A 22,255-nucleotide genomic window follows, 5' to 3' on the forward strand; every position below is an offset into this window, starting at 1 on the left:
CGAGGATCGGGGCGACAACTTGAAGAGCACGGGACCGAACGCGGCCCCCGCAGCGACACGAGTGCTGCCCTCGGTGGAGGAATTTGTGCCGGTGGTGCCAAAAAGCCTCATGAACCTCGTCGTTGGCGGCGGGCCCCCGGGCAGTGGCGATGGCAACGCGGCAGCCGCAGGGTCGACTTCTTCGCAGCCGCAACAGACGGGAAACGGGCAAAGAGGGGCACTCGTTCTGTTGGAAGCGCCCAAGATCGGGCCGGAAGCGGACCGCCGCGCGCGCGAGCAGCGCCGCGCGCACGTATCCGGCTTCCCGCTCGGCACCACGCGCGAGGAGCTGGAAGACTATTTCCAGCTTCTTCTGCCGGAGGTCCGCCGGCTGCAGACGGAGCGCCAAATCCGCGAGCTCGCGGAGCGGGTTGGGCTGATCGAGGAGGAGGGGGAGGCGGCGGTGCGGCACGTCCCGGCCACAGCGAACCTGGCGAGCATTGATGAGGTGAAGAGCCTCAGCGTGAGCACTGGCAGGGCCAAGTCCTTTAGCTTCATTGAGCTGCGCCTGGCCGACATGATCGACGAGCTGGTGAGCCAGAGTGCCGCCGACCCGCACCGGTTTCTCTTCAACTCGTCGTTGGATGGCCAGACGTACCCGCTGATGATCCGACGGCCGCGCGACGCGGACCCGCTGACGGGGGTGGACGAGGCAAAGGTGGTCCTCGTTGGCTTTCCGCCCTCGATGCCGGAGGAGTCAATCAAGCCCGTCTTCGAGTCCTACGGCAAGCTTCTGAAGTTCGAGCTGCGCAACGGCTACGCGTACGGCGAGTTCGAGGAGCTGCGGGACGCCACGGACTTCCGCGCAGATGTGCACGGCGTCGTGCTGGGCAACAACATGGTCGTCGCTCTGCCGCTCTACGACTGGCTGAAGGCGCTGCTGGTGCGTGAGGGCATTGATGTCACGATCGAGGACGACGACCCGGTGTCGGGCAAGTACGTCATGAAGCAAGTGCGTGAGCGGCTGCCTGAGACATCAGCGCTCGGTGGGGCTGGCGCGCAGGCTGGCGCGGCCGGTGGCGGCGGTGCCGCGGGAGGCGACGCTGGGGCTGGCGGCAGCTCGGCGCTCGTGGCGGTCTCCGAGGACCCCGAGGCGGCGTCGCTGCAGATCATGCGGGAGCTTCTGGACATGTCCTTCACGTTGCCCGACATGCTTGGCCGCTTCGCCGCCCTCTACCCTCACCTGCGCCCCCTGTACGCGAACTCGCAGCTCACCGTCTACGCCACGCCGGTGCTGGTCTTGCTGAACCTCTTCGACGAGGAGGAGCTTGTCTACGACAGTAACTACTCGCAGCTGCTGGCCGACATCGAGGAGGAAGTCGAGAAGTACGGCCGCGTGAAGCGGCTTGTCGTGCCACGCCGCGAGGCCCGGCCGAAACTACCTGAAGCGCCGAAGCCCGGCGTCGACTACGACGAGGCCGACGAGGCGGCCAAGGCGGCGGCCATGGCGGCGTACAGTGAGGCCAGGAAGAACTTCGGCGCGGAGCTCGGGCGCTACATGAACCGGCAAACTCACCCCGTGTGGGGCGGCTACGGCCGTGTCTTTGTGGAGTACGAGACCGTGGACGAGGCGGCGGAGGCGCAGCAGCGGATTGCTGGCAAGCTGTTTGGCGAGCGCACCGTCGTGACGTCTTTTCTCTTCCCTGAACTTTTAAAGGACACGAACGAGGAGGCAGTGGAGGCGGACGCGCAAGGTGAGGATGAGAAGGGTGCTGGCGGCGATGGTGCCAACGAGGAGGCCAAGGGCGGAGAGAACGACGGTGACGGCGAAGCAGTGGCGGAGGCAGAGAGGGAGGACGATGAGGCACCTTCGTCCACACAGCCGCGGAAGGACGCAGAGGTGTCAGGCGATGCACCTGGCGAGGTAGCAGCCACAAAGCCGTCGGTGCATACCGAGGACATCGACTGAGAGCATGGCAGCTGCCGCCAAGAAGCGCGCAGGCACAAGTCCTCCCCTCTCCCGGATCAACCTGCTCCCGTCTCGCCGTGCATATGCTAGAGGGCTCGGCGCTCCCCACCCCACCCCCTCCCTTTCCGGGGTGGTCTTGGTGGTGGTGGCCGTGGTTCCGGCCTCCGCGTCCCCACCGGCGACACCGATCTATCAGAGATCTCGATTTGTAATGGCGACGGCGCGTGAGTGAGTGCGTGTGTGCGTGTGCGTGTTTGGCTGCGGGCTTAGGCACCCTCACCCCACCCCTAACTGAGCGATGCGAAAGACGCGACGCAGGTGAACATTAAACGGCGCAAGTTTGCCAAAAAGGAAAACGAACCAACGGTATCAGGCATGCGCACGTGGTGCTTAGCACTGCCGACGGCAGTGCGCGTGAGGTCTGTCTGTCTGCGTGCGTGTGTAGATGGGTTTGCGTGTGTGTGTGTGTGTGTGTGTGGCCGGATGGCGGTCGCATTACCCGCCTTTTCCACTGCACGTCCCCTGGGGCACACTCACCCTTCCTCTCTTAAGTCGCTCCTTCAGCCGAGAAAAGCCCGCTTGTGTGTACGTGTGTGTGTGTGTGTGTGCGGCTGGATGATCATCCCTCGGATATAGAGGCATACCATCTCCCCCGCCCTTGTGCCCCTCCCCTACCTCTCGATGCCTGCGCGTCACGCACTTTAGGACGAAATCGAAGCAGTGGTGCACAGAGGCAGACACGCCAAGGCGCACATACACGTGTGCATCCATCACCCATACAGAAGCGAACCTGTCGCGTGCGCCGGCGTGTGGACGTACGAAACACCGGCGGCGGTAGCGGTGGCTGTTTTGGTTTGCTGTGCTGCACTCTTCACATGGATTGTGGCGACGACGCCCGCATACGTAACACGCATTTTAGACACAAAGAAATAGACGAACCAGCCGCCGCGAGCACGACACCGACCAGACACGCGCAGACCGCGAGCGCGAGCGCGAGAAGTATTGTGGTGTGTTCACCGCGTCTTCTATTCAGGTCTATCTCGCCGTGTCTCTCTTCTCTTCTATCCATCCACGGTCCGCGCGTCTTTGTGTGTGTGTGTGTTTGTCGAAGGCCCTCGCGCGGGAGGTGGGTGCGTGCACACGCACGCGACAACGACGACGACACATCACGAGACATAGAGAAGAAGCCATCGCCATCGAAGCTTCCACGCAGAGGCGCTGTCGTGCTGTGCGCATCCAGCAAGGGAAAACGAAAGAGGATCACGTAACGACGCTCTATAAACGGCGTGAGAGGTGTGGAGAGGCCGGCGCGCCTCGGTAATCGCGTAAAGGCGGCGTTCCGGCACGGGCCATAAGCCCATCTTTTCTCCGCCGTGCATCTATTCCTGTGTCAGTCCGGGTCCAGGTGTCCTTCGAAGCGTCTCCACGCACGCATCAGGCACGAATGAAGAGGGTGCATGCAGAGACAACAGAGACACACACACACGCACACGCATCCCACCTACACGCGCATATCTGCGTACACCTGCGCTCTAAAATTGAGTCTGCTCACGACGACAGCTGCATAATCGATAGTGCCCGGCACGTCGACCTCGGGCGCTGATGCTGCCATCTCGAGGTCTGCTTCAACGTGGAACCTTGGCAGCCACTGCGGCTCGATGGGCCTCCTCTCCCTCGTCCTCGGTGGCGCGCCGATCGCCCAGGGACACCAGCGCGACCACATCGCGGCAGCCCACGCACAACCTCTGTCCTCCGTCTTCAGCTGCGGAGAAGCGCGAAGCCGACGCCGGCGAGGGTGCAACGGCGCCAAGCCCTGCTGCACATGCGGCTGCAGAAAAGGATGTGGATGAGGTGGAGCGTCTCCTCACCGTCACTGCGACGCGCGCTGCGCCTGCTAGCCCGACACCATCTACGCAGACACCCACCCCCATGCTCGCGTCGTCATTGCTGTCCATTACCGGCGCCACCACCGCGGCACCGGACACGATCGTGGACCCAGGCGCAGCGCTGCACTCCAAGGCCCTCCACCAAGCGGAGGTGAGCACACGCGGCAGGGATAGACCGACGCACGTGCAGCTGGAGCAGATCGACCGGCGCCGCAGCAAGCCAAGTCTGTCCGAAGCCGAGTTTGGTGTGGGAATGACGGAGCGGCTGCTGCCGGAGTTGCCGCGTCTGCCAGCGTTGCATGAGGTACACTACGGCGACGCTGTGGTGCGGGAGCTGGACCGCAGTACGTACTTTGCGCTGAAGCAGGGCAGCAGCACGAGTGCAGCCACGCCATCAATGAGCGCTGGTGCCGGCCACCCCTCGACAGACACGGCGGCGGCGCCCGGCAACGCTGCCGTGGTCGTCATCAACGGCGAGGCGTGTGTGGAGATGAGCCTGGACGAGGACTTGAGCGAGGCTAGTTTTGCGGCCTTCGATGCCGAGGCGGGCAAGGCAGCGCCCCGCGCCACCACCCCTGCCCGCACTGTCGCCGCGGCCGCTGCTGCGTTGTGTGTTAAAGAAGACATCGACGCCACCGACGCTCCGGCGTCTGGCCACAGCAACGGTGACGCCACCGACGCGGAGGAGGACGGTCTCTCGCTACAGCTCAACTTTGGCGCGGAGCGGCCGTGGTTTGTGCCGACCTCCGGGGTCGTGCAGCTGCACCCGCTGTCGCCGCAAGACTGCGCGCTGCTGCTGCGGTTCGTGCTGCGCCTACGCCAGCAGACCGAAGTCGACCTTGTGCCGTCGCTGCGCCGCGCACTGATTGCTGCCGAGCAGCGGACAGCAGAGACGGGGGCCGGCGGAGAGGGCCGCGCGAGGAGAGGTGGCGCTTCCGTGATGTCGGAGCCGCCACAAGCGTCGTTGTCAAGCGAACCTGCCACAAGCAGTCGTGGCCGCCGTCCTCACCTGACCTTAGCCGATGTGGTTCGCTACCTGGACACCGCGCCGCCGCCGGTGATCGCCTTTACGGAGTCGCTCCCAGCCAATTGCGCGAGCCCCTACACGTCCAGCTCTGTCCCCGACTCCACATCACCTGCCTTCGTGTTTCACATGTACCTCGAGAACATCTCCTCGCAGAACGCCCTCGGACACCTGGCTGGCCTCTTCGGCATTCCTCTGCGCTCCTTCCAGACGCACACCGCTGCGAGCAAGATGTCGTGCAGCACGGTGATATGCGCCATCGCCGAGAACCTCGTGCGACGTGAGCACCTGCTGCTGCTCAACACCCTGCGGCACCCGGGATTCGTGCTGCGCGTGAGCGACATTCGCGAAGTGCGCGAGGACGTGCACGGCCCCTCTGACGACTCCGGCAGCGCGGACGCGTCGTCGCCGTCGCCCACGTCGCAGCGCTTGTTTCGCGAGCTCGCCCGCTGGCAGCCCCTGTACCACACGGAAGTGCTTCTGCGGCGTGTGTGCAGCGCGGGCAGCACCGCGAGTGGCAGCGGCCTGTCGACGCGGCAGCAGCTCGAGCACCGCCTGCGCGCGGTGCAGACGGTCGGCGCCATCTGCTTCTGTGCAAACCGCGAGGCGTCTTTGGCGCGTGCCGCGACGGACGTGCTGCACAACTTTTTCCGCTCTGCACTGCTGAACGCGCTGCAGCGCCGCAAGGCGCCGGTGCCGCTGACCCGCTTCCTGAAGCGACCCAACTTAGCAACGGCGCAGCACGCGCATCACGTGAGTACCGATGTGACCGTTCGGCAGGTGCTGAAGGCCTTTATGCAGTGCAACGGTGACTGGCACGCGACGGTGGTGCGCACGCCCTACGTGTGGCGCCGCCGCTGGATCAACGCGCTGCGCGGGCTTGTCTGGAACACTATGGCGAGCCAGCGCATCCGCAAGGCGGGGCGGGAGGTCTGCCTCGGTGATGTCGTGCTGAAGCCAGAGTACCGCGATGACGTGCATCGGCGCGGCATCATGACGGTGAAAGCGGAGCACGTGATGGTCGTGACGACGTCTGCGGAAGCGCAGGCGGCGTGCATGGAAGACGTTTTCATTCCTTTCCTCCGCGGTCGCTACCCAGAGCATCTCTTCGCCGACGAGTCCACCGGGCATCCGATCATGACGCGCACGAACATGCTAGCCCTGCTGCGAGCAATGCACGCACCGCAGCTGCTTCTCGGCTTCACTGACGAGGTGCGGCTGCTGCTAGACATCAGAGCCGACGTCTCGCCGCTGCTTTTCCGCCGCCTGCTAGTGCGGCCGCTGGAGCTTGAGTTCGCCATCTTGGAAGACAAGCCTCCCATGCGCGCGCTGCACTTCGACGCGGCACGGCTGCTCACGAATGACCGCTGGCTGGCCGCGGATGGCGTGAAGCAGCAGCAGCCATCCTCGCGAACAGGACTCAACGACGACAACGGCAGCAGCGGCAACGCTCGGCGTCCAGCAGCGCTGCAGCTGACCCGCGCGAGTCATCTTATACCACCAAGCGTCGTGCTGGAACGCACAACCCTCGGCACTCGCCTCGCCTCCGGCATCCTCTCCGAGGAGTTCTTCAGCGTTCCCTCGGCCGACGACTACGTCGTGCTCGGCCACGCCCACCGCCATCTCGACGGAGATCTGGTCCAAGCAGCCCCACACTCTGACACCGCCGTCGTGGGCGATCGCGTGTACTCGGTGTATATCCGTGCTGTGGTGGAGCACAACCTTGCCGGTCTGTCGAGCATGCTGCGCGAGTACTTTGTGCTCTCCGGCATCGAGACGGAGGCAGACAGCTCGCTGCAGCACAAGGTGCACCGCATGCGGCGCGAGCTTGATCCAGAGACAGAGCTGCTGACGGCGCCGGTGTACTGTTCAACGTGCTACAACCGCGACCATGACACACAGGAGCAGTGTGCTGAGTACCAATACAAGCGCCATCGACGTGGTGCGCAGCTCGATCTGGCCGCTGCCGCTCTCCAGCTAGAGGAAGATGCGCATATGAGGGGGATGGAGCACGAAAGAGGTGCGGCACTGCCTCCGGCTGGGATGCCGGAGAAGAGGCGTGGCAACTTGGGAAGAGACGAGGTCTCGGTGACTGGTCCGGCCGCCTCGATGCCGCCTGCGGCGTCGACGGCAGCCACAACGCCGGTGCCTGCGCGCACGGTGTGCATGCGCTGGCGGCTGAGGCGCCGCCATGACGAGCAGCGCTGGGGCGTGCGTTTGACAAAATCGCTTCACCTCGTCGGCATCGACGATGCATCACTCCTGCGAGAGGCCGCGGTGTGGTGTAGCGCGACCAGCGAGGCCTGTGACGCTGTGAGCAGTGCATCGACAAGGGCAGCGGCCATGCCGGACGAGGCCGAGGTTTGCCCGTGGCCATCCTCCTGGATCGCTCAGAGCGCCCCGGTGGACGAGCAGGCTCCGCCGTCATCGTCGTCAGCGCTGCGCATCCTTGAGTTCTTGCGTGCCGCACTTCGTGGCAGCGTCGACACAGACACAGACACAAACACAGCCTCACAGCAGCTGGCCGCGCTTACTGAACTTCTTGCGCAGTCTCCGCTGGTGCGGCTGCAGCCGGCTGCATTGGCAGTGGCGCTGCCGCCGTCCGCTGCGGCGCCGGCGGCGTCGCAGGTGAAGGCGTGCAAGTGGCGCTTGGCGAAGGTGAACGCGAAGCCCGTTGCCACCCAGCGCGACGTGGCCGCTGCCATGCTCACCGAAGCTGGGAAGTCGCGCGAGGTGTGGCTCACCTTCGAAGTACCAATAGGCGCCGCCGCCGAGAACCGCAGCGCTGACGTGTCGACGCGCGTGCAGCCTGGTGCCAGTGACAGCCCGGGTGCGCTTACGAAGCGCGACGACGCCGGCTCGATTGCCTCGCGAGGTGTCGTCCCGCAGAGCACCGCTGCGATGCCACCACAGCGTCGGCACGAAACAGAGGCGGCGATGCGGCGTGCCTTGCGCAAGGTCAGCCCCGACACACGGCGGTGGGTGCAGGACTTGCCGTACCGAGTCACCATTGTCCTCAAGAAGGACCGTCGCCAGGTGCAGGCACACCGCTCGTGGGGGCTGCAGCTCGACGGGACGGACATGACGCTCGTGAACTTCGCGAAGCTGATGTTGCGGTTTATGGCTGACTCGGGCACACACGATAAGCAGGGGCATGGCGGTGGGCGTTGCTCGGTTGCCTCCATCGCCCCTGGCGAAGCGTTCCCTCGCCTTAGCAGCAGCAGCAGCGACAAGAACGATCACCACCTTCACAGCACCTCGAAACTGCTGAGCGACCTTGATCCAATATTGATGCCGGTTTTGAACGACATGTACCATGTCGTGCGCATCCGTAACACGCCGGTGCGCCACAAGGCGGAAGCAGCGCGTGCGATGGCGGACTTTCAGGCATTGCTGGACGCGGCGTTGGCGTCCGCAGACGTCGCTGAGCCGTCCGCGCCGCCTCGAGGCGGTGGCCATCGCGACGCACATGCGAACATGTCAGCCTCGAACGAAGAGTTCTTTCTCACGCTCACCTTAGAGCGCAAGGCCTCAAGCTACCAACTCTGCAACTCGCCAGCCACGGAGCAGGGGCTAAAGCCCGCAGCTGCTGAGCTCAGCGACCGCGGCGACGCTCCTGTGTCGGCAAACGGGTCCCTGTCTGCTGCTGCGCTGTCGGCCCCAGCCGCAGCAGCAGTGGTGGACGCGGCCCTTCTCTCGGGTTTGGCAACAGAGCGCTGCCCGGTGCGGCCCATCACAGAGGTGCAGCTCTCGCGCAGCGTCGTCACGGTTGCCATCAACCGTCTGCTGCTCACGAGCGCGACAATGGACAAGTGGGGGCTGCGGCTGCAGCAGGGCACGCGGCGGCTGAAGGCGATACAGGAGAACCAGTACTTCAGCTTCCACGTCTTCGCGGACAAGAAGTCGCAGGGGACCCGCATCGCCGACACGCTGCGCCTCATTCCCGCCTCCAACGCCGCGACGGGGGCGGCAACACGGAGAGATGCATCGACCTCGGCGGCAAGACGCGCTCATCACCTCTATTACGTGGAACGCGTTAACCGCACTGCGGTTCGCTCGCACGCAGAGCTGCGGCAGGCGCTGCTAACGGCTGCCCAGCCGGCGCAGCAGCAGCAGCAGGAGTTGGGGCGTGGCCTGACGCCGATTCCAGCCCTCCCTCCCGAGTCCGTGACGTTAGGCGTCCGCCAGTTCCCGCTGCTGCGGCTTTCAGCGACCGTCCGTCGCGGCGGCGTAGGTGAAGAGAGCGCGCTCTGCCCCGTGGGCCTCCAGGTGGACAACCGCATGCAAGTAGTCGCCGTGTTCGCGGGCAGCCCCATGGCCCGCGCTCTCGACGAGGCTGCAGGACCCATCTGCTCTCTTCGGCGGCTTATCCGAGACCGCAGCGACGCTAGAGGTGTTCTGGACAGCACACCAGAGGTAGGCTCGGAGGCGGCGTGGGACGTTGTTCGAGATCCGCAGTTGCGGGAATCGCTGGCGCGGTTGGTGGCTGCCACCTCAGTGCCCCCCAGCAGCTCTGCAGGCAGCAGCGCCGGCAGTGGCACCGACGAGCCGCGCTCGGCAGGGACGGTCACGACAGTGGTGAAGAAGCCGGTGCGGCGCCAATGGAACTACGGCATGGACGAAGACGACGGAGAGAACAGTGGCGGTGGTAATGACGCCCCTGATGCTCGCGTGGCGGCGGCAGCTACCGGCACGTCGCCCGGCGCGCCGGCAGTGCCGGTCTCAGCGCCGTCCCTGCCGCTAGTGGAGGAAGAGTCGGCTGTCCGCGCCGCTCTGCGCGACCTTGCTGCCGTCGCGGCATATATACAACAGCAGCTCTGCAAGTGCACAATGGTGGACGGTGTACACATGCTTCAAGCGTCGATGCTGCAGGAGTTCGCGTTGGCGCAGCTGGCCAAGCTGGACCAACATCACGGGCCATCATCAGACGGCGCGCCATCCTCCGAGGAGGCGGTGGCGATGTTGGCAGCGGTACGGACAGAGCTGGCGCAGCTGCATGAGCGTGTCGTCTCAGTGCATCACGAAGTTCGCTGGGAGGTTGTGTACGCAGTGGCGTCGAATCGGCCTCTGCGCACGCCGGCGGACTTGGCAGCTGCCTTCGCGCCTGGCGTTGCCGAGGAGACCATCATCCTTCAGCAGCTGATGGAGGACTGACACGCCGCCAGAGGAGGCAGGAGCAAAGTCGGAGGGGCTTTAGGGGGAACGAGAGAGCGCGCGAGAGATGGTGGACGGCGGCAATATGATGTACTCCGGGGCGACGAGGACGAGAGTGTGTGTGGGGAGAGGGGGGAGGGGGGTGGATGGATGAGCTGCCGCAGCGTCACTCGTCCACACCCTTGTCCTGGCCTCCTATGGCTTCTTGTAACAACGATGATGCAGCCTACCGGTGGCCGAGTGCACGTGCACTCGCCTGCGTGCGTGCGTGCGTGTGTGTGTGTGTGTGTGTGTGTGTGTGTGCTGAACCATGACTAAGCGGAACAGGCGCACACGTCGAATAAAGGGCCGAAGAAAGCACAGCAGGAACACAGGGATGAAGACACAGACGGGGGGGAGGCAACACCTTTCTCGCGTCGAGTGTCAAGGACGGATGTGTGCGTGGTGCACACAACCCGTCTATTTGTGCGTGCGTGTGTGTGTGTGTGTGTGTGTGTGTGTGTGTGTGCCCGTGCCTCTCTCTTGCGTTAGAGGAGGAAGGGAGCAAGATGTGTCGAGAGCAGAAGCAGCGCGAGGGGTGGGGAGGACGGCGCAGACAAGGCGGCGGTGTTGTACATGCATGATCGATACTCAGCCACAGGCGCACACACACACAAAAACACACACCACCACCACCACCACCACCACCACCACTACCACCCTGTCTCTCGCCCCTTGCGCCGCTTCGCATGGAGCATGGGAAGCGTTAGTGGCCCATCTCGCCGCCGCCGCCTCAAGCAAGGGCGTGCGAAAAGGGGCGAGGGCACCGTTGAGCTCAAGCGCGCGCTGCTGCACACAGACACACACTTACGCAGAGATAGAGATATTCGCCTTCCACCACTTCTCTCTTGCTCTTGTGCATGTCCGGCACAATGTGGCGCGACTCGTTGGCATGGCAATCGTGATTCTACTTCTCTTCACCTCCATCGTCCCCATTCCCGACTCTCTTCCATGAGTGTATATATGCTGCTGCTGCTGTTCCACTTGCACTCCATCCACGCGCACACGCCCGCGCGCTTCTCTTCTTGCTGGAGAAAACAGCGAAGCATCACAGAGCGGTCCACCCCACCCCCCTCCGCTCACTTCCTCTCTCACGTGCCCTCCACACACCCCTCATACCGCGCCACAAACCGCACGCAGCAGCCTCCTCCTCCCCCTCGCCCTCGCCCGCTCCCCTCTCTCGCGAGTAAGACGAGCGCACGCGTATGTGCACACCCGCACATCTGCATCCTTTCCCTTTTCGTCGCCTGTCACCTCTCGTTGGATGTGTGTGTGTGTGTGTGGTTGACGCGGACTTGTCGTTACACCCACTAACACGCGCGTCCCACGCACGTCCACGGCGAGACACGCGCCGCGGCACACATACACATACGTACGCGCACGTGTAAGTAGCCATTCTGACGTGCGAGCCGGCAAGCGTGCTGCTCAAGGATCGAGAGGTGCCTCTCTTCATCAAGGGTTTCTCTGTTATAACCTGGGCTCGCCCTGTGAGGTGTGCACCGAGGGCGGCATTTATTGTTGTTGCTGTTGGCTTCCTGCGGTTCTCTGACGCATTCCCTCTCCCTTGCCCACTCCATCCCCGCACCCCACCTCGCCCGCTCCCGTGCCGGCAAACACACGATGCAGAGCAACGCCCCCTTCGACCCGGAGCGCGAGGCGCTGCGCAACGAAGCCATCAAGAAGACAGTGGAGCGCAACGTCACGCAGGCTCGCTTGAAGAAGGTGAACGACGACGTCAAGCTGCAGCAGCGTGAGCTGGACAAGGTGGAGGATCAAGTCAACGCCCTCCTCAGCATTGGCCATTACGTGGGTGAAGTGCTCAAGCGCGTCGATGAGGAGCGCTTCATCGTGAAGAGCATCAGCGGTGCGCGTCACCTCGTCGGCTACCGCAAGAGCATCAAGCCGGAGAAGCTCAAGTTCGGCGCTCGTGTCGCGCTGGAAATTACGACCTTCACGATCGTGAAGGTGCTGCCGCGCGAGGTGGACCCGCAGGTGTACAGCATGCAGTACATGTCCAGTGACAAGGATGTGTCCTTCCAGGACATTGGTGGGCTGCAGCCGCAGATGCGTCAGATGCGCGAAGTGATCGAGCTTCCCCTGACGAACCCGGAACTGTTCGTGCGCGTCGGTATTGCGCCACCGAAGGGCGTACTGCTGTACGGGCCGCCCGGCACCGGCAAGACGCTGCTGGCCAAGGCCATCGCCGCGAACGTGGATGCCGCGTTCCTCAAGATCGTCGCCTCTTCCATTGTCGACAAGTACATTGGCGAGTCCGCCCGCGTCATCCGCGAGATGTTCGCCTACGCGCGTGAGCATGAGCCGTGCATCATCTTCATTGATGAGGTGGATGCCATCGGCAGCAAGCGTATCGAGGGCTCGTCCTCCGATCGCGAAATACAGCGCACACTTATGGAGCTGCTCAACCAGATGGACGGCTTTGACAAGCTAGGCAAGGTGAAGGTGATCATGGCGACGAACCGGCCCGACACGCTCGATGCGGCGCTGATGCGGCCTGGCCGCCTCGACCGCAAGATCGAGATCCCGTTGCCGAACGAGGCGGGGCGGCTCGATATTCTCCGCATTCACTCGGCGAAGATAACGAAAAAGGGAGACATCGACTTCGAGAGCGTCGTGAAGCTGTCGGAGGGCTTCAACGGTGCTGATCTACGCAACGTGTGCACGGAGGCCGGCATGTTCGCCATCCGCGCCGGCCGAGACTACGTCGAGAACGACGACTTCAACAAGGCCGTCCGCAAGGTGGCTGATATGAAGCGGCTGGAGGGTACGGCGCACCAGTACTCAGACCAGTAGGAAGTAGTCGACGACGATGATGACGACGGCGACGGCACAGAGAGAGCCTCTGTCTGTCTTCGTGTGAGTGTGTACGCAGTTGTCGTTCCTGTATGGCGCGGCTATGTTCCTCCTCCCTCTCCGTGATTATAGTTATTTCCTGGACAAGGATGATGGTATGGTGGCTGTTGGTGTTGTCCCGCCCCTTGCTTGATGCTGTGGGCTGTTCATGTGTGCACATGCGCGTGTCGGTGTCGGTGTAGTCGTACGTGTGAGAGTGGTGGCCGGCCACTCGAAAAGAGGGGGTGGTGGGTGGGGCCACGCGTGGCATGCCTCTCGTTCTCTCNTNACAGAGACATCAGCAGCGGGCGCGCACGGCCCCCACCACCGCCACCACCCTCTCCCTCTCCCCACCCTCTTCCTCCTTTCTCTTGATCTCCCTCTTCGTTGTCGGCTGTTGCATCAGGCGGTGTGTGCACGGTTGTGCGTGTGGGGATGCTCGCCTGTCTGTCGCTCGGTGTGTCTGCTTGTGATATCCCCTCTCGTGTCTCCCACGGCCCCCGTCGTCTCTCGAAGGAGGTCGGCACCGCATGAGCGGCAGAGGAGGGGTGTGGTTGCGCTTGGGAAGCATTGCAGGCGCACGCATGCACACGCCGTGGCAACGGAAAGAGAGGGTTGAGGGCGTCCACGGAGGCGCGAGAGCCGAAGCGGAAGAGCGGCAGGGCTGTGGTATCATTGAGTGTTCTCTGTGCAGGAAAAGGCGCGCGAGGAGAACACCACAGACACGGTCTCACATGCACACGCTTCTCTCTCTGTCTCGCCTCGTCCGCACAACCCCCCCCCCAGTGTATCCCACACACACACACACACACACACTCCCCCGAGCCCATCCCCTTGCTGCGCGTGACAGCACACGAAACATGCATCCCTCACCGCAGCCCACCCACCCCACCCCCGCTCCCTGCACTGTCGTCCGTTCATGTCTCTCTCTATCTCCAAGTACGTGTGCATGTGCGTCTGCGCCTGTAAGCTACCGTGACTTCCTCTCGTCTTCCTCCCTTCACCTCTGTGGGTCGGTGTCCCGTGGGAGAGAGAAGCAGCCTGTCCGTGCTCATTATGCTCGCTCGCACCCGTGTGCGTTATGTGTGGCGCTCCCCCGTCTCTCCCCATGCACGCGCTCCAGCGGATGAACTAGAAAAAGAAAAGAAACGGAACGCGCCACAACGGCAACCCACCGCACATCGAGCGATCCGCCACCACCACCACCCTCCACACGCGGAGGAGGGCACGAGGCCGCACACGCATGTACTCGCGAGCCCCATCCCACTGTCTTGTTGCACCACGAATTTCTGCCGACTTCTTCTCCACACCCTCCTCTCCACGCCCTCCGCACCCCGACATCACGACGAAGGAAGGAACGATGGCGACCGCGGCTGCCGAGGCGGCGTGCGTCACGTGCAGCACGGCGCTGTGCTCCTCGTCCACACTGTCCGTCGATCCTATGAAGCGACGCTCGGGCAGCCATCGTATGGACAAGACGACACCCGCGTCGAGGTCCGAAGGGTCAGCGTGCACCGCCTCATATTCCGGCAGTGCTGTTCTCGCTGAGCACCACCGCACGCGCCCAAGTGTCCATGGCTTCGGTCGTGGTGACTCTCGCGAAGCGAGATGGACGCATCGCCCCCGGCGCGCACTGCGGCTCACGAAGCGCGCAGCAGTGTGTGTGCTGTATCTCCTGCTGCCGTTCCTGCTGTACCACTCAACGCCACCATCAGCATCGCAACGGCTGCCGCCAGCACGTGCTTCCATCACCGCCGCCACCGCCTCCATCTGTGCTCCGTTTCTCTTTGTGCGTGCAGTGGAGTACGACCTCACGTTGGCCTTCCAGACGAACGACTACGTCGATAACGTGTGCGTGCCGGGCGCGACGGCAGCACGGACATCCTTGCGAGCGCCACCCACCGCTGCTCGTGGCAGCGCAATGAAAGAGGCGGCGGTGGCCCCGACAGCCTCGACGGCCCCCGCGGCGGCCATCGACCTGTCTGCCTGTCCGTACTACCCGCTGTGGTCGCTCCTGGCTGGGGTGAGCAGCTTCGGGGAAACAGCAAGAGTGGATGGGGGTAACGTGGATGCCGCGGCGGCGAGTCGTGCTGGTGCTCGGGGCGGTGTGGACAGCTCCACGAGACCCGTCGAGCGGCACGGCAGAGCGGCAGCGGCGGAGGCGGAGGCGCGCCGGCGTATCCCAACGGCTACCTCAGCGGCGGCGCCGTCCGCTGCGAGTACCGCGTACGTAGTTCCAGGCGACCTCACCAGCACGCTTTCGGGCTCGCGCAACGCGCTCACCTATTACTATCAAGTGCTGAACACAGACGACTTCTTCTTCATGTTGCAGGGGTGCACCATCCAAATCACCATCGACGGAGACGTGCCGCCGTCCTACGCCTACAACTCCTTCCAACGATACGCCGATGCCTATGCGTTGAACGTCTCTGCGACGGGCAAGGATGGCAGCATCAGTGGCGGCTCTGGGGGACGAGGCAGCCTTGCCTTCCCAGCTGGCACGAGAGCCAGCGACACTGAGGGTGACGGCGATGAAGCGTACCCCAACATCACGCTGCGGACGGCATTTTTTTTTTGGAATCAACCGCGGCTGCACTGCGCGTACAATGCTCCGGCGCTGATGTCGATGATGGTTGATCTTGCTAACCAGCACCACCAGCAGCAGCAGCAGCAGCAGCAGCAGCGCCGTGCGTTCTTGAAGGACGACGCAGTCTTGGCAGAAGCCAGCGCACAGCCGGCAGACGGCGAGGTAGCTGCTGGCCGACCCGTGGCCTCCTCGGCTGGGCCCCTTTATCCGTCCTGCGCCGCAAGCATGCCCCCGCCGAAGAACATCCTACCCTCTGGCGGCCGGAACACAACGCTCACGGTGAACTACATGCAACTCGGCAGCTCCGTCGTCGTGAAGATCTTCAGCTTCGATGTGTGGTATCAGCTCACGGGCACACCGGCTCCAGCGACTCTCTCGAAGGCGCGTACCACGACCACCGCAGCGCCCGCGTCGGCCGCGTACTCGGCAGTCTTCTCCAGCGGCCCGATCACGAGAGGCCGCGGTTGCAGCACTGGTGTGTCCACCAAGAACCTGGCCGCTGGGCAGTCGTTAAAGTTACCGGCGGATCCCGAGAAGGTGTGCACGGCGCCGGCGCTCTACACCATCTCCCTGAACCCGCTGCTTGCGCGGGCCTCTTCCTGGAGCCTCGGCAGTTCCACGGACTGGCTACAGCCCTCCGTGATGGTCACCCACGACTACCCGGCCGCCCGCGTCATCGCGGTCGTCGCGCAGTGCTCTGGTGTGCCGCTTTCCTTCTCGGTGAAGGCGAACTTCCTGAACCCTGGCAACTACCCTGGCAGCGGTCAGCATTACGCCACCTCCATCATACACTTGTTCTTCTTGGTGTGCTATGCCCTCCTGCTCATCGTGTTCCTGGTAATGATTGTACCCTGCAGCAAGCGGCGGCGGCGGCGGCGGCGGCGGGGGCAGGGGCGGCAACGCCGTGGTGGCGGCGCTGAGGGGGGCGAAAGCAGCAGCAGCCCAGGTCAGGCAAGATCATCAGATAAGAAGAAGCGGGCGAGCGCGGGATCTGACGAGAGCAGGGGCGGCAGCATGCGCGGGCGGCGGAGCGGCAGTGCCGCGGCGGGCGGGGACGGTGGCGAAGAAATGCACGGGACGAGCGCCCCAAGCAGTACGACGACGAAATATGCAGCCGTGGCGGCATCATCGGGGCCCGAGAGTACGTCTGCGGCGGTGAAGAACACGACCACAGCGCAGCGAAGCCCATCCTCGTCGTCGCCGACGTCCGCAGCAGCGGTGGCGGCCCGAACACGCGCGTCGACGCAGCGCGGCGCAACTGAAAGTGGCCAGGACAACGCCGAAGACGAGCCTCTTCACAGGGAGGAGGGCAAAAGCGGCAGACGGCAACACCGCGGCGGTGCCGGGCCGCGGCCGCAGCAGCAGCGGCAGGGCCAGCGGGTTGCGGAGAGACGCAATGGCGGCAGCGAGGGCGACGACTCCCAGCCAGAGACCTCGTCCTTATACACAGCGCACTCCAACGCGCACCTCACATCGTCTTCGGGCATCTACGACGATAATGACATCAACTGCGGCAGCAGCGATGCCGCAAGCGAGGTGCAGGCGAGGCGAGGCTCGAGCGGGCGTCGCCGTGCGCAGAGCCGTCGACGCGGCGGCCCCTCCACGCTCTCCCTCTCCACCAGCGGCGACGACTCGGATTGCAGCAGCAGCAGCACCACCACCACCACCACCACGACTGACAGCACAAGCGACGACGACGGCAGCCGCGCCGCCCGCCGACGGCGACGTCAGAAGGAGCAGCGACGCGCGAAGAGGGAGAGGCAGGAGCAGAAGAAGCAACGATCCCGTCCACGCCATCATGTCTCGGCCACCTCGACCTCTCGCCGCTACGCCGCCAACGACCTAGACGACGACCGGAGAGGCTCGAGCACGGGCGTCGTCAGCGCCTTCGCTTCGCCGCTTCGGTGGCGTTTCAGGGCGGTGGGAATGACCGATGTCGTTGGCCACCAGGTCCTTGACCCGGTGCGACTGTGGTGGGCTGAGAGTCACATCCTCGTTATGTATGCACCGATCCAGTGGCTTGTCCTCGTCCTTCTCGTGCTCAGGTGCCTGTTGAGCGTCCTCTTAGCAGCGAAGTTCTTTCTGCTCTCTAGGGCGGTGCACCGCGACTCCTTGATGGGCAACAGCCTGTCACTCGTCTGCATTATTTTCGAAGTCGCCACGGACACGCTGCTGATCCCGATAGAGATGCTGGTGGCGATGGGGTGGGGCCTGGCTTTCACGGCGCCACTGCCCACGAACCAAATTGTTACTGTCGGCCTTGCCACGCTCACGATGTTCATCGTCTTTGTTTTCAGCGCCGCGTGTGCGAAGGATGGTCTGAGCATGGCGCTGACCGCGAATCGGTATGCGAGGCTCATCAACGGCAACCTATGCAACACGGTCGCATACACCCGCGCCGCTTTCGAGATGGTCTGCCGCGTCCACAACGTGCTTCGCATGTTCCTCCTGTCGCTGTGGCTATCGAAGACGGTGGTGCCGGCCGATGCAGCGGCTGTGCAGCGGCAGCGCAGACTGAGTCACAGGCAGCTGCAAGGCGCACAAAATGAGTGTCGTGAAGGACAAGGAATGGCCGGGCCCGGCGATAGCAGCAGTGATGGGGTGTCGTGTAGGTCAGATCTTCACCGCCGCACCTCGTCTGCGACCTCGTCCTCGTCATCTGGTCAGTGCGGTGGTTCGTCTCTTGTGACCACCTTCACCACCACCGACACCGCAACGCCGTCGTCGGCCCCGTTCGCCCTCCGGCCGCCGCCGCGCCTCGGCTACCCTGGCGTGTCCCTGTCGGCGATGGAGGTGTATCTTCGCTACCGTGGCATGTGGGTGCCCTTCGCGATGCTGCTGGTATGGGCGGTTCTGCTGCTGGTCTTCGCCTTCACCTTCTACGAGCCGGAGGACTACTACATGGTGGTAGCCTTTCGGGAGCTGCAGAGTGTGTATCTCCTCGGCTTCATCATTCTCTTTTTGCGGACGTCATCCCCTCTCTACTGCTGAAAAGAAGGATGCCGACTCGCACCGGTGCCACGCACCGCACACCACAAATCTAAGAGAGAGGGAGAGGGGGCATCCGCTCGTCGTGGTGGTGCATCATCCCTGCTGCTGCATAGCCGCCCGCCTCGCCCGCTCTTTGGATTACGCCGCTCACTGTGTGATAGTTTGTGAAGTTCTAAGCGAGTGAGCGAGTGTGTGTTGCGTGTGTGTGTGTGTGTGTGTGTGTGTTGGTCACGAAAGGCAAGGCCTATTCGAGTGGGGGGAAACGCGCAGGCACACGCGTGCCGGCATAGCATACACGCTGTACCCCGCCGAGGCGTGTGCCATCCCACCCCTCTCCCTTTCCGCGACGTCCGCGTGCGTTCGGCCCAGAAGAGAATGGAATCCGATGAGGTGTTGGAGAGCATACAGGCAGAACAACAACGAAAAGGACGAAGTGCAGTGATGGGGCCGTGCGTTGCTGCAGCAGCACGAAGGGGGAGCTGCCTTGAGGCGATGGCCTCCGCGAGCAAGCCGCCCCCTCTCTGTCTGCGTCTCTCTCGAATCGAAAACGCACCCCGTCTTCACTTGGACGCAGCGCCGGTGAATGTGGTCGATGCGCGTGCGTGTGTCCGTCTCTCTGTGTGGTGCCGCTCGCACCCATCATGCGAATGCAGCGAGAAGAGCTCTCACTCTTGCTCGCACCGAAGCGCGTCACCGGAACGCCCTCACACCTTCCTTCTCTGCCCTCTTCTTCGCCTCTGATTGGTGTCGCGTGGAACCTGCGCTCGCTCCTCGCGTGCCTGGACTTTTCCTCGTCGTCACCATACGACGCACACGCACACTCACACGCACACGCGCGCGTGTACATGTATATATATATATATATACATCTGTACGTCTCTCTACTGTACGGCATCCGTGTGTGCCCTGCAGCAGGTTTCGTGTGCTCCTCCTGGCTCGATCTTGTGCTCGTCTTTTTCGCCCATTGCATACTCTGCTTTTTGTTGTTCGTTGGCTGGTTCTCGGGGTGCGTCTCTGTGTGTGTGTGTGTGTGTGTGTGTGTGTGTGTGCGTGTGTGCGTGTATGCCCAACGTCGACACCAAGCCGCTCGCCCCTCCCCTCATCTGCTTGCTTCGCCTCTTCTCAGCATCTACATTCGTCTGCTTCGCTTTATATATATATATATCTAATATCTGTATATATCTATATATATCTTGCATCCGCGTCGCTCAGCTCAGCTCAGCTCAGCTCAGCTCCCTCTCTTTGGCGTGTTCTACGTGTAAGGCATTCTTATCTTCCCCCCAGCTCTTGTGTGACGTCTTGCATCTGTACCCTACCGCCTCTTCCAATCCTCCTGTGTGTGCTTGCGCCTCTCTCTTCTTCGTCGTCCTCCATCTCTCACCTATAAACTACACCCCGCCCTGCCGCTGCCGCTGCGGCCCTTCTCCTCCGCCTTCACGCCTCCCAGCAGACACGTGCGCTTACTCCGGGCCATGTCCAGCGACTTCGAGACCCTCTCGTGCAACCTGGAGAGCAGTGAACCTCGGCGGAGACGCTGCCGCAGCAGCAGCAGCATCGGGAGCGACTTTGACACGCTCGATGACCTTGTCGCCGACAACGATGCGCAGCTGCTGCGCCGGCTCGCGGTTCGCAACTCGGCTCCCGGCGCGTGTGCTCGTCGTGCGCTCTCTGGTGACCACGCCAGTGCACACTCGGGTCGGCGTGAATCGGCCTTGTACGGCTACCGCGCTTACGGTGTGACGGGCGGAGTCGCAGCGACTTCGCCGGCTGCACGCGGCGGTGGCTGTGGGAAGATGCCCCTCTTCACCAAGGGCCTCACCACCTGCTGCTCCCCACCTGCCACCGTTGCGCACACCAATGTCAAGAGCAAGGATAGCCTGGGCAACCTGGACGACGCTTTCACCGCCACGGTGGTGACCCCGCGCGCCCCAGGGGGGGGCGCCTCATGGGCAACAGCGGCAGCGGCGCCCACGGCCACCGCCGCCCATGCCTCTGCGTTCCGTGGCAGGGAGCCAGCGTCGCCGGTCGAGCGCCAGGTGACATGTCCACCAGACACCAGCTCCCTCACTTCTGTCGCGAGCGCCGCGACCATGACTGCCTCTTCTACCACGCGTCGCACGCACGACTCAGCTAACGACGTTGACAGCTCCGAGGACGATGAAGGAGCGGAGGAGGATCGGGCAGGCCTCAAAGACGGCCACACCGTGCAGCGCCGGCGTCTAGCGCACGACGCATCGGTAGAGGCTGTAGCCTCACGTACTCCGCAGCCTACCTCGCGCGCCCCGCCCCACCACAATGCGCGGGACTTCGAAGGCTTCTACAACACGGGCTTGTTGCTGGAGGATGACGACGACGACGACGACGATGCAACTGAGAGTGAGCTGAGTCGCCGTCCCGCTCGCGCGGTTGACAGCGCTGCCGCACCATTTCCATCCGCGGCGCTCAACGCGAGTCTTTTCTACATGCACGGTCCAGCTGGACGACGCGGCAGCGATGCACCTATCAGCTTTCGGCGCTCGCAGGCAGCCACTGCAACGCCAGGCCCCCACACCGAAGGGCACAGCAAGCGCCCCGCCTCACCGGCGTCTGTCAAGGCATCGACAGTCACCGCAGCGCGTCCTTTGTCCATCGCATCGCGACGCGAGGCAGCTGGCGAGCAGCTGTGTCGGTTGGCTGTGACGCTGCCCACCATGACGACGGTGCACTGGCTCTCGCTCGTCATCACTCTTCTCGTGCCAGTCAACCTGCTGTGCCTTGATGTGATGGCGCTGGGGTGGATACGGCGGCGCGTGGACGCGAGCTACGGCGGCGCATCTGCGTTGCCGTCATCTGGCCGGACCACCGCACCCACCTCATTGCGCGTGGTGATCTGTGGTGCTGCGGGGGTCTCGACCGGCGTCGCAGAAGCTCCGTCGTCGTGCGGGAACGACTCCGGGTTCACGTTCAACGTGGGCGCCACTACCTTCACCTCCACCTCCGGCGGCGGCGGCGGCCGTGGTGGAAGCGGGAGCAGCAGCAGCAGCGGCAGCACTGCCGGCGCCGACAACCCACGAAGGGTCGACGCGAAAACGTCTTCGTTCTCGTCTGCGCACACGGTGCCTGCCCTGTGCAGCGTCATTCTGTGGCTCCTGGCCCCCAACGGGCTTCTCTGCCGACTTGTTATACACCGGCTCCGGCGACCCACTGGCGAAGCAGTCGCTGACGGCCATGAGCCGGAGGGCGAGTCTGTGGTGGACCTATCACCATCGTTGGCAGCAACAGCAGCAGCACCGAGCACGTCATCCCCACTGCACCGAGCAGCGGCGTCAAGCACCGATGAGTATCGCCACTTAAGAGCGGAGTGGCAAGTGTGTTGCGACGTCTATGAGCGTGTGCGTCAGCTGGCACCGCAGCTGGAGGTGATTGAGCTCTTTATCCGGTACGCGTGTTTGTGGGTCATGCTGCACGCCCCCCTGCCGTGTGCGACAGTGGCGAGCGAGTGGACGGGCGCGTGGCTACTCAATTCGCCAGCGCCTGAAGAAGAGAAGGCGATGGCGCCGAACGGCAGCCACTGGCGCGCCGCGAACAGCGTCACCGCCTCGGTATTGCCGCGTCGTGCTGCGGACGTCATCGCGGCTGCCTGAGTGGAGGAAGTGAGGGAGGCAATCACACATAGTGGGCCGTTCTCCTCATCACGCATTCTCAGTGCGAGGGACCGTAAGAGAGGTAACGTGTGCGCATGTGCACGCGTAAGCGTGCACATCCACATGAGACAGTCTCCGAGCGATCACTCGTGT

The 22,255-nt window shown here is 63.7% G+C and overlaps 5 protein-coding genes across 5 annotated transcripts in view; all 5 read left to right on the forward strand.

Moving 5' to 3' along the window:
- Positions 1 to 1,948, forward strand: part of LINJ_03_0500 (conserved hypothetical protein) — a gene marked incomplete at both ends in the record, with an annotated part of 2,574 nt that extends 626 nt beyond the window's left edge. The window contains one exon of the mRNA XM_003392145.1: positions 1 to 1,948. This exon is cut by the window's left edge and continues 626 nt beyond it. Within this exon, the coding sequence (XP_003392193.1) occupies positions 1 to 1,948 (1,948 nt within the window).
- Positions 1,949 to 3,550: 1,602 nt separating this feature from the next.
- Positions 3,551 to 10,012, forward strand: LINJ_03_0510 (conserved hypothetical protein; the record flags this gene model as incomplete). Its single annotated transcript, XM_003392146.1, has 1 exon — positions 3,551 to 10,012. One exon carries the CDS (start codon positions 3,551 to 3,553, stop codon positions 10,010 to 10,012), a length of 6,462 nt encoding a protein of 2,153 aa, XP_003392194.1.
- A 1,659-nt stretch (positions 10,013 to 11,671) lies between these two features.
- Positions 11,672 to 12,862, forward strand: LINJ_03_0520 (putative 26S protease regulatory subunit; the record flags this gene model as incomplete). Its single annotated transcript, XM_003392147.1, has 1 exon — positions 11,672 to 12,862. The coding sequence occupies one exon, from the start codon at positions 11,672 to 11,674 to the stop codon at positions 12,860 to 12,862; it is 1,191 nt and encodes a 396-aa protein (XP_003392195.1).
- Positions 12,863 to 14,144: 1,282 nt separating this feature from the next.
- LINJ_03_0530 (conserved hypothetical protein) lies at positions 14,145 to 18,479 on the forward strand (the record flags this gene model as incomplete). The annotated part of the gene is made up of 1 exon (XM_003392148.1): positions 14,145 to 18,479. One exon carries the CDS (start codon positions 14,145 to 14,147, stop codon positions 18,477 to 18,479), a length of 4,335 nt encoding a protein of 1,444 aa, XP_003392196.1.
- Positions 18,480 to 19,951: 1,472 nt separating this feature from the next.
- LINJ_03_0540 (hypothetical protein) lies at positions 19,952 to 22,102 on the forward strand (the record flags this gene model as incomplete). Its single annotated transcript, XM_003392149.1, has 1 exon — positions 19,952 to 22,102. One exon carries the CDS (start codon positions 19,952 to 19,954, stop codon positions 22,100 to 22,102), a length of 2,151 nt encoding a protein of 716 aa, XP_003392197.1.
- Positions 22,103 to 22,255: the final 153 nt, after the last annotated feature.

This window comes from Leishmania infantum, chromosome 3 (genome assembly GCF_000002875.2).
Source record: "Leishmania infantum JPCM5 genome chromosome 3".
Classification (NCBI taxonomy): domain Eukaryota; phylum Euglenozoa; class Kinetoplastea; order Trypanosomatida; family Trypanosomatidae; genus Leishmania; species Leishmania infantum.